General features: G+C 37.1%; 1 protein-coding gene across 3 annotated transcripts in view; it reads left to right on the top strand.

Moving 5' to 3' along the window:
- LOC105475452 (STEAP4 metalloreductase) overlaps window positions 1-12,088 on the top strand; it is a 35,407-nt gene that overhangs the window by 21,095 nt on the left and 2,224 nt on the right. Inside the window, exons 2-5 of one of the 3 annotated variants that reach the window (XR_011622113.1) lie at window positions 922-1,379; window positions 2,030-2,557; window positions 4,103-4,267; window positions 5,564-5,989. Coding sequence is in view for 2 of the 3 variants with exons in the window: in XM_011730700.3 (XP_011729002.2) it covers window positions 924-1,379; window positions 2,030-2,557; window positions 4,103-4,267; window positions 5,564-5,794 (1,380 nt within the window). In the remaining variant the exon portion in view is untranslated. Of the gene's footprint in view, window positions 1-921; window positions 1,380-2,029; window positions 2,558-4,102; window positions 4,268-5,563; window positions 9,642-12,088 lie in introns of those variants that run through there. The other 2 variants (XM_011730700.3, XM_011730701.3) reach the window with 2 other exon arrangements.

Below are 12,088 nucleotides of genomic sequence, written 5' to 3'. Positions count from 1 at the left end.
GCTATAAGTAGGATCCTTTCATGGATTAAATCTTCTTACTGGTTTCTTTTTTAATATATGAAGAATATTGATTTTAATCTAGTTCCCAGACCAGATGTTGAATTGTTTTAATATGTATGATACTTTTTTGGTTGATTTTCCCTTGTTTGATCATCTGGAATCCCTCTTGAATTTCTGTACCTCTGATTTCTTTCTCTGATCCAGTTATGTTGGTTAGAACTTCCAGAACAATAACTAAAGTGGTCATAGCAGACATATTTGTCTGATTCCTGACTTTGTTGGAAATGTTTCTACTCATGTTTTTAGGCATAATGCTGAATTTTAGGTTAAGATCAATAACTTTTATATGTTAAGGAAATATCTATGTATTTCTCTTTCACTGTGAATCAAGAATAAATATTGAATTTTAACAGATGTCCTTTTTAACATACACAAATAAGATGGACATTTTCCTTAAATCTTTTAATATAAGATTAAATTTTAATCTTTTAAGTTGTATTAATGAAGTTTCTAAAATTGAACTTGTAGAGCTGATCTTCACATTTGTAGAATAATCCCCATATGATCAACATATACCTTCTATTAACAAGCTGCTGGATTCTGTTTGCTAATGTTTTATTTAGGTTTTTTTTGTATCACTAAACAAGTGAATTCATCTATAATTTATTGGTGCATTTTTTGGTCAGATTTTGTCCTGTATCCTTTTATCAAACAGAAGCTTTTCACCAGTGATTTTGTTACATAAGACACATATGAGAATATATATGACAATTTTCACTCCTTCCAAATTTGGGGGTTTATATAGTTAAGACAATTAGATTAGAACAAGTCAATTACTATACTTCCTGGATATAGCTCTCTTTAATTTTCCATGCACAGCACATTTATATTTTGTTGGGCATTTGTGTTATTATTTTTCAGTTATGGAGAAAACTTGTATAGATGCACTTCCTCTTACTATGAATTCTTCAGAAAAGCAAGAGATTGTATGTATTTTTGGAACTGGTGATTTTGGAAGATCATTGGGATTGAAAATGCTCCAGTGTGGTTATTCTATTGTTTTTGGAAGTCGAAACCCCCAGAAGAACAACCTACTGCCCAATGGTGCAGAAGTCTTGAGCTATTCAGAAGCAGCCAAGAAGTCTGACATCATAATCATAGCAATCCACAGAGAGCATTATGATTTTCTCACAGAATTAACTGAGGTTCTCAATGGAAAAATATTGGTAGATATCAGCAACAACCTCAAAATCAATCAGTATCCAGAGTCTAATGCAGAGTACCTTGCTCAGTTGGTGCCAGGAGCCCACGTGGTAAAAGCATTTAACACCATCTCAGCCTGGGCTCTCCAGTCAGGAGCACTGGATGCAAGTCGGCAGGTAAGATTAAACAAATCTACACTCAATCTTTAAAAAATGAATCATTAAATGTGCACTTGCCTCAAAGATTCTAAAATATAATTCCAAGATCAAATACCCACTAAATATTACATTTTGCTAATATGTGTTGTGAATAATTTTCTTGAGCTTGACCAAGTAAGGTGGTCAACTGTTGCAATTCATCTCCCACTGTATGCACCCTCAGATTTTAGTTTGATGGAACCCCATGGTGTCAGCCTCTGGAGGCTTCTTGTCAGTACTAGAAACTAATACTTGGTGAATATCCTTTTCTACTTCCATTACCTTGTATGAAACTGGTTCCATTTATGCACTGAGATCAGAAGCATTCATAAGTAATGCGGCACCACAAATACAGAAGAAAGATCAAACTACTCATTATGCAGAGAACCAGGTCTAATATAAGTATGATGTGCCTAAAACCATCATCAACTAAAAACCATGGTACTTACCTATCTAGGACACCACAAACAAGTTTAAAGCATCTTGTTAGATATGTTAATTCTACGTCCTTATTTTAAAAACGGTTCACTGTTACATGTCATCATTCTGCATGGTGCTGTTGTAGCCTTTCAAAATAATTATTAAATAAAGAAAAGGAGTAAATACAGAATTAATTGTTTTTAAACCAGGTATTTGTGTGTGGAAATGACAGCAAAGCCAAGCAAAGAGTGATGGATATTGTTCGTAATCTTGGACTTACTCCAATGGATCAAGGATCACTCACAGCAGCCAAAGAAATTGAAAAGTACCCCCTGCAACTATTTCCAATGTGGAGGTTCCCCTTCTATTTGTCTGCTGTTCTGTGTATCTTCTTGTTTTTCTATTGTGTTATAAGAGACGTAATCTACCCTTACGTTTATGAAAAGAAAGATAATACATTTCGTATGGCTATTTCCATTCCAAATCGTGTCTTTCCAATAACAGCACTTACACTGCTTGCTTTGGTTTACCTCCCTGGTGTTATTGCTGCCATTCTACAACTGTACCGAGGCACAAAATACCGTCGATTCCCAGACTGGCTGGACCACTGGATGCTTTGCCGAAAGCAGCTTGGCTTGCTGGCTCTGGGATTTGCCTTCCTTCATGTCCTCTACACACTTGTGATTCCTATTCGATATTATGTACGATGGAGGTTGGGAAACCTAACCGTTACCCAGGTAAATCTCTTCTTATGTATTTTCCTCTACTCCTGAAATCAGAGACTATTGCTACATCATATTCCATTTCATAATTATAGAAAGTCACTCTTCTAAGCATCTTCTTTTTTAAAGTAACTAGAATGAGAAATGTCATGTCAGTTTTTTAAAATGAATCCAGTTTAGATCTCATACAACTATTAAGAATAAAAGTTTGCTGGGTGTGGTGGTTCACGCCTGTAATCCCAGCACTTTGGGATGCTGAGGTGGGTGAATCATAAGGTCAAGAGATCAAAACCATCCTGGCCCCAACATGGTGAAACCCCATCTCTACTAAAAATATAAAAATTAGCTGGGCATGGTGGTGGGCACCTGTAATCCCAGCTACCTGGGAGGCTGAGGCAGGAGACTCACTTAAACCCAGGAGGTGGAGGTTGCAGTGAGCCAAGATCATGCCACTGCACTCCAGCCTGGGTGACAGAGCAAGACTCCATCTCAAAAAAAAAAAAAAAACAAAAAGAATAAATGTTTACTTTTCAGGTTCACTTTGGTCCAGATCTGTATTTGCAGGGCTCATAGAGATATTGGCAAACTGACAGATTTCATGGCTCAAGAAACCTAAAGACACCTGCTCGAATCCCTCTGGTTGGCAGTCAAATGTTAACTAATGTGTTTTCAAGCTTCTATTCTTATGCATGTTACTTCCTTTTGGAAGTCAAAACCAACCATCTTATAAGTAAGGGGGCTAACCAAACATGTGCCACACTAAAGCAAACAAATTCACAAAAGAGTGCTTATAATTCCCTTAATGTTTGACTTGGAAGAAGTTGGCCTCAATAACTAGAAAACCAAATAATTCTGAGCAAATATCAAATATTATCTTATGCATAATCAAAAGATTCAGTGAGAATCAGCTGAAGGAGTTTTAAAAAACTCCCAGAGGAAGTGCTATAAGTCAGTACTAGTTTAGAAATAGCTAGTTTTGATAGATCTTACTTCAGTCTCAAAAATTATTAGTCAATAATGTTGCTTCTATGGGTTTCTCTATTATTTTCCTAAGAAATATATGTAAGTTTCCTGGGTAAGAGTCACACTACAAGTGTCTGATTCCTCTCAACTTGTGGTGCAAGACTGATGTATTATATTATGACAGAACAAACGTGAAAGAACCTGCTGTGAGAGTGTGAGTAATCCACATACAAAGCAGAAAAACAGAATTCTGATGTAATTGTTTGAGAGCATCAAGTTTTGCTTGGGGGTCAAAATGCAGATGGTAATGAAGGTATAAGTGAGTGTTTACTGTCTTTTAGAATTTACAGGGAAAATCAAAACTTTCTACACAACTCCTAGAATCAAGTCCAAACAGAACCAATTACTATTTTTTTTTTGCCAAAAAATGTAATTTCTAAGTGCATTTTTCACTGAAGTTATTTTAAAATAATTTTTAAGAAATGCCATACAATTTGCTTTGAGCAAATAATTCATGCAGAGGTATTTTTCAGTCCCCTTCAAAGTGTGGGCAGTTTGTAAAAATGTAGTTTTATAATTGCTTATAATTTTTCTTAGGCAATACTCAAGAAGGAGAATCCATTTAGTACCTCCTCAGCCTGGCTTAGTGATTCATATGTGGCTTTGGGAATACTTGGATTTTTTCTGTTTGTACTCTTGGGAATCACTTCTTTGCCGTCTGTTAGCAATGCAGTCAACTGGAGAGAGTTCCGATTTGTCCAGGTAAGAACTTCAAGATCATGCCTAACTTTTCATTTTGCTCCATCACTTCCCTAGCAATCACATTTAAAAATGCAAATTAGAAAACATTGAACCAAGGTACAGAAGGCAGAATCCATAATGGTTTGATTTCTTAATGCTTGCCAAGATTCCTGACTGCCTCCAGATCTACAGCTAAGACTATAGGGTGAAAAGTACCAAGAACTATTATGATTTATGTGAGGAGATGTACTAGGTACAAGGTGAAAAGAAACCCCAAGACAAAATTTCACCATCTAAAAATTAACCTTACAACATGGACATATAGATATGGAAAACCAGATGTTGAGATAAAGTTTAAAATCTTCACAGCAAGATTTGATAGATGTCATCACACCTGAAGACTTAATGCTCTCCTATAAGAGGGAAAATTGTTTTCTTCCACATGTCAACCACCAACCAACCCCTCTTTAAAGGCAGTTAGTAACTACACATTCTTGTAGACCAGTGGTCCTCAAAGTATGGCACTTTGAGTAGGACCAGCAGCATCTGCATCACCTGGAAACTTGTTAGATACACAAAACCCCAGGCCACGCCCAGGCCTACTGAATCAGAAACTCTGAAAATGTGGCCCAGAAATTTAATGAGCCTTCAAGATGATTCCGATGCATGCTTATTATGAGTATAATAGAAAAGACCATTAGTCTTTAAAATCAGGTTAGAATTTTTTAGAACTATTGGAATCTTAAGTCTTGCAATTTCTCCCAGGGACCAAATTCAGTAAACATGTTCTCATTAACACTTTTGTTCAAAGTATTAAGGTCGAAATAAACAATAAGCTTTAAAATGTAGGCTGAAACAAGTAAGATTGGCTATTGCTCTTTGTTGTGATAGAAATGAGCTAGGATCTGGTTTTAGTCAGTAACATATACTAAGATGGTGTTTCTTGAGGTCATACTGTGTCATATTCATTTCTGACCTCTAGAAAAGATGATAAATAAAAGAGTTTCACCTTTGGGAACCAAGGCAAGCTAATGATTTATTCTAACTTGGAAGAGTTTACTCCTGGGAAACTTTTTTCCATCCAGCTAGGTTAAGGTGAAGCTACTATGTCATTTGTAAGCAATGATCTTGTTTTAAATGAAGTATTTACCATCCTGAGGAAGGGTTAGTGCTTTTTTTCAGTACTTAACAAAGTGTCCTAAACATTATAGGTCTCAAATGTTTGTGATTGTTGACAAATATCCATCACTGGCTTAGAGTGTTTCACTTTAAGATGTAAACAATGTTAACTTACATATTTTTGTTTCTTGTTTATAGTCCAAACTGGGTTATTTGACCCTGATCTTGTGTACAGCCCATACCCTGGTGTACGGTGGGAAGAGATTCCTCAGCCCTTCAAATCTCAAATGGTATCTTCCTGCAGCCTATGTGTTAGGGCTCATCATTCCTTGCACCGTGCTGGTGATCAAGTTTGTCCTAATCATGCCATGTGTAGACAACACCCTTACAAGGATTCGCCAGGGCTGGGAAAGGAACTCAAAACACTAGAAATCAGCATTGAATAGAAAATCAAATATTTAAAACAAAGTTCAATTTACATGGAGTTCTGAACTACAGTGTTGAATGTTTAAAGAAGAAGGATGGATATAGTTAGGAAAGCTTTTTTCTTACACCGTGACTGAAGGAAACACTGCCTGTGTTTGAGAAATTGACATACTGGAAGAGATCACCATTTTATCTCAGGTTAGTGAAGAATCAGTGCAGATCCCTGCCTCTTATTTTCCCGGAGGCTATGGGGCTGAGATTGAAATTAGCTTTGTGGTTTTACACTAAAGAGTTTCCTTACTATGGGCAACATGTATGACCTAATATCTTGCAAAATCCAGTAGAAGTATGTGCAACTTCCTTCTCTGGCTCAAGGGCTGAGTTAAGTGAAAGGAAAAACAGCACAATGGTGACCACTGATAAAGGCTTTATTAGGTATATCTGAAGAAGTGGGTCACATGAAATGTGAAAAGGGAATGAGTTTTTTTGTTGTTTTTTGGAAGTAAAGGCAAACATAAATATTACCATGATGAATTCTAGTGAAATGACACCTTGACTTTGCTTTTCTCAATACAGATATTTACTGAGGGGAACTATTTTTATAACACAAGAAAAATTTACAATTGATTAAAAGTAACCATGTCTTGGATACATGCAAATCTATAGAGTTGGCATGTAATTCTTCCTCTACAAAGAATAGGTATAGGAAAGATTGAATAAAAATGGAGGGATATCCACTTGGATTTCACTTGCATTGTGCATAAGCAAAGAAGGGTTGATAAAAGTTCTGGATCAAAAAGTTCAAATAAACCAGAATTTTAGACAGCAAGCTAAATAAACATTGTAAAGTTGCACTATATTAGGTTTAGTATTATTTAGGTATTATAATATGCTTTGTAAATTTTATATTCCAAATATTATTCAATATTTGCCATCTATTAATTTCTAGTATAAATAAGTAGCTTCTATACCTGTCTTAGTCTATTATAATTGTAAGCAGTAAAATTAAATAAATAATCTGCAGGTATAAATTTGAACAATGCATAGATGATCGAAAATTACGGAAAGTCATGGGGCAGAGAGGTGTGAAGATTCGTCATTATGTGGATCTTTCTCAAATCCTTGCTGAAATTTAGGATGGTTCTCACTGTTTTTCTGTGCTGATAGTACCCTTTCCAAGGTGACCTGCAGGGGGATTAACTTTCCTAGCTCAAGCATGGAGCTAAAAGGAGCCTTATGCATGATCTTCCCACATATCAAAATAACCAATAGGCACTGAGTTTGGCATTTTTCTGCCTGATCTACTAAGACCTTTTTTTTTTTTTTACTTTCATTATAACATATTATACATGACATTATACAAAAATGATTAAAATATATTAAAACAACATCAACAATCCAGGATATTTTTCTATAAAACTTTTTGAAAATAATTCTGTCTACCTTATATATTTAATTTTACATCCTTTTTTAAAGGCTTTGTTTTTCTAGAGGCTTTGTTTTCCTTTTTTTATTATTTTTTATTTTTTTGAGACAATCTTGCTCTGTTGCTCAGGCTGGAGTGCAATGGCACAATCTCAGCTCACTGCAACCTCCTTCTCCCAGGTTCAAGCGATTCTTGTGCATCAGCCTCCCGAGTAGCTGGGACTACAGGCATATGCCACTATGCCTAGCTAATTTTTGTACTTTTAGTACAGATAGGGTTTCACCACATTGGTCAGGCTGGTCTTGAACTGCTGGCCACAAGTGATCTACCTGCCTCTGCCTCACAAAGCACTGGGATTACAGGCATTAGTCTGGCTTTACGTGATATATTTTCTTAATGGCTGCATAATATCACATCAAATAGGCATTTTTCAAACCTCTTTCCTTATTAAACATGTAGACTATATCCATTTTTTTTACTAAAACAAATAACATTTCAGGTATCTTTGCACTAATAATGTTTTTCCATATTTTTAATTATTTCCTCAGAATACCTGCCAAGAATTGGGAGTATAGAATTAAACAACTTTTACTAGCATTTGCTATATATTGCCAAGTCATTTCTAAAGTGACCTTATCAATTTCATTACCATTGGATGAGGGTGTTGCTTTCATCACACTATTGTAGATAGTCTTTTTTATTTCAATTTGTGTTTATTTAAAACTAGTTGCAAAGGTACACAGAACACATGCTCCTTCAACTTATCTTTGATAAACCCAAGCAAGAATACAAAAAGCTGGAAGACATTGAGTAGAGTCATGTTATATGGTGCTGAACCTACAGAATCAGTGGAAAAGACAGGGAAAATGTCACTACTCATCTATGTTATGCAGAACAGTCAGGTGTACCGGGGCTGGATACTGCTCTTTGACTTGAGCATTGGTTGATTAAAGTTTAAGTATCATTCAGGTTGGTCTAGAGAAGCCTTTGGAGTTAACTATGCTCTTTTTTGTTAAAGAAAGGAGTAATGTGTTTATCCTGGCTCACAGTCCATCACCGAAAATAGAAAATGCCATTCATAGGTAAAATGCTGACCTATAGAAAAAAATGAACTCTACTTTTATAGCCTAGTAAAAATGCTCTACCTGAGTACTTAAAAGCAATCCATGAAGCCTGAAGCTAAAGAGCACTCTGGTGGTTTTGGCATAACAGCTGCATTGCCAAACCTGACCTTTGGCCCCAACCACAAGAGCTCCAAGCCCCACCAGCTGACCAAAGAAAGCCCAAGTTCTCCTTCTGTCCTTCCCACAACCTCCCTCCTCCCAAAACCATGAAATTAATTTGACCATATTAACACAGCTGACTCCTCCAGTTTACTTAAGGTAGAAAAAATGAGTTTACAACAGATGAAAATAGGTGCTTTGGGTGAACAGTATTCCTTTTAACAGATCCAAACTATTTTACATTAAAACAAAAGTTAAACTAAACTTCTTTACTGCTGATATGTTTCCTGTATTCTAGAAAAATTTTTGTACTTTCATATTATTTTTGTGCACTTTCCCCATGTTAAGGGATGATGACTTTTGTAAATGTGTATTCATTAAATGTTACTTTAAAAGTATTTTCTAGTTTTGTTTAATTCTGGTTTTAACTCATCAGCATTCCAAAGAAAGTTACTAAAAGGTTTTGAATCACAGTAGTTCCAGCATCTAGGACTAAAAATACTTCCCTTCAGGGATAAGGAAAAGAGAAGGCAGTGCATGGGTTTGAAAGTGCATTAACAGATTTGCAGCTTCTTGCAATGTAAGCTGGAGCTCAGTGGGGTGGCACAGTCCAGTATCTTGTGTGTGCTTCAGTATTACCCTTAGAGAGGGGAGAGCATCAGATGGCTAAATGGTGAGGACTGCACCATTCCACGCTGGACTTTTGTGAGAATTAGGAGGTAAAAAAGCTTTCCTTCTCCAGGCAGACGCCACAGGGGTAAGGCTAATGGCTCGACAAGCAGACTTCAGGTTGGATTCAGACTGCGTGACTGGGCATTAAATGCCTTGCACAACTGGACTGCTGCAGCCCTGATGGGTGTTATCCTGCTTTCAAAAGTAGTATTAAAACTTATAAATAAAGAGAGGACTGACAATCTGGAGGAAGCTAGAAGCAAATGGAAAGTCCCTACTGAAAAAGCCATTTCAATTAGAAATTCATTCAGGAGCTCTTCATGCATCTATTGTTCAGGGATCACAAAAGAGCCATGATAATGATAAATATATATTGTGCATTTCACCTCTGAGAGCTCTGAGAGTGTAAAAGCTTCTGGAGCTCCTTTCCAAAATTAAGGTATAATGGCAGTCAAGGTACTACACACAGTAGTTGCAATTTTCATTCTCCATCATCACAACCACAACCATCATCTTCACTACCACTTGTCCAACACACACACACACACACACACACCCCACCACCCACAGGTAGCCTTACAGGATCCTACTTCAATTTTCTACAATGAATTAGGTTTACATTCTAGAAAAATATTTCACTCTTCTCAAGGTTTGTTCAGTAGAATTTGGGAAAAGAGTATAAGTTACTCTTCAATGTATCAGAGGCATTTGAACCAGGGTGACTCCATCTTCAATAGAGGTTGAGTAAAATAAGGCTGAGACTGGCCAGGCACAGTGACTCACACCTGTAATCCCAGCACTTTGGTAGGCCGAGGCAGGTGGATCACCTGAGGTCAGGAGTTTGAGACCAGCCTGGCCAACATCGTGAAACCCTGTCTCTACTAAAAATACAAAAAATTAGCCAGTGTGGTGGCGCATGCCTGTGATCCCAGCTACTCTGGAGGCTGAGGCAGGAGAAGCTCTCGAATCCAGGAAGCAGAGGTTGCAATGAACCGAGATCACACCATCGTACTCCAGCTTGGGTGACAAGAGTGAAACTCCATCTCAAAAAATAAGTAAATAAATAAATAAATAAAGACTGAGACCTACTGGGCTACATTCCCAGGACAGCAGGTGTTCACAGTCACAGGATGAGATAGGAGTTAGCACAAGGTACAGGTCACAAAGACCTTTCTGATAAAACAGGATGCAGTATAGAAGCCATTCAAAACCTACTAAAACCAAGATGGCAATGAAAGCGATCTCTGGTCGTCTCAGCTGATCATTATATGCTAATTATAATGTATTAGGAGCCTAAAAGACACTCCCACTAGCACCATGACAGTTTACAAATTCCATGGCCACGTCCAGAAGTTACCCTATATGTTCTACAAGCAGGAGGAGCCCTCAGTTCTGGGAATCATCTGACCCTTTCCTGAACATCTCATGAATAAGCCATCCCTTGTTTATCATATAATCAATAAATAACTATAACTATACTCAGGCAGCCCTATGAGGTAGCCATATTATTCCTTTACAGTGTTAATAAACTTGCTTTCATTTTATGAATTCACCTCAAATTCTTTCTTGTGCAAGATCCAAGAACTCTCTCTTGGGGTCTGGATTGGACCCCCTTTCTGGTAACATATGCATTACCTCTCCTCAAGCTCAAGACAAAGTCCTAAAGTTTCAGATAAGACCCATATGAGGGAGGTGAAGGATGAAGGAATTGAGAGCAAAGGGACTGAGAAAAGGGGAATGTGGAAGAGCAGGACAGTGCTCTTGCCATTACCCAGCAAAAGCCAAAAGGATCCAGTGCTACTTGCTTTCTGCTGTAAGGGAATTTTTGAAGGCTTTTAATGATATTTATTGCATAATGCTGTGAGCAGCAGAGCCTATGCTAACAATTTCACATGCCTTACCTTATTTAATCCTCATAACAATTCTCTAAGGTTCTCTTCTTATCCTCAGAAGAGGAAACTGAGATTTGAAATCTCAGTACCTTGACTAAGTTCACACAACTAATAAGAAGCAGAGCTGGGATCTAGGCAGTCTGACTCCAGAGCCATCTCCTTTTAACACAACAATATAATGGGGGACAACAATGCTGTCCTCCTAAGTGTCCCTTTGAATCCACAAAATAGACTAAGTGAACCAAACCACTGCAACGCTTCTTAAAAACATTTTTAAAGACAAGAAGCTTATTTGCATTTTAAATATTCCTGATTGCCCAGTCCTCAATACTCCAGGTTTACCTATGTTGATTTCAATTCGTCCTCTAAGGTTGTAGAAACACAGGATCTGTGGTTCCCGCATTAAGTTCAATTTCATTGCAATTGCCATTCTAATCTTCCCACTCTAGTCTGGCCACAAGCTTTCCTAAACTATAAAGGGAGCTTTGTTCTGGTGGAGGTAGGTAAAATCCCCAGACCTGAGGACTCAAAGGAGCAGTCAAGGAGAGGATAGCTCTTCTCCAGAGCTTAAAGGCAAATATTTTCTTTTTCCCTGGTTTCACCTTATTGCTTTGCATACTGAGTGAACTTACTTGTTCTTGAGACCCAGTAACCCATGCAAGAAATTTCATAACACTTCTCATTTAGTACTTTAATACTAGTTGAAGAATCTAGGGTTACACACACACACACACACACACACACACACACACACACACATCAGGCTTAGTTCCGTTACCTATAGCTGTAAAAATGAGCTTTTTCTCAGTTTTGTAAAAACGAAAGGTTGCTGGACTGGAACTCACAGTATTGTATATCAAAAAGTATCAGATTGTGATAAAATAGAAAACTAGAATTAAACTTGGCCTTATGAGTTTTAGAAAATCAACAGATTTTGAAGGAGCTCAACCAGTGTATTCATTTCATTTTTATTAATCCTTTCTTTCATTCTAAGATAGAGATGAAAAAGAATGACAGAGTTCCTGCTCTCATTTCATCAGAGTAAAATAAACAAGTTTTAGTGTTCCATAGCTCTGTAGGATGA

Source organism: Macaca nemestrina, chromosome 4, assembly GCF_043159975.1.
Source record: "Macaca nemestrina isolate mMacNem1 chromosome 4, mMacNem.hap1, whole genome shotgun sequence".
Lineage (NCBI taxonomy): Eukaryota > Metazoa > Chordata > Mammalia > Primates > Cercopithecidae > Macaca > Macaca nemestrina.
Note: the sequence above shows the minus strand (reverse complement) of the source record. Positions and strands in the feature narration are given on the sequence as shown.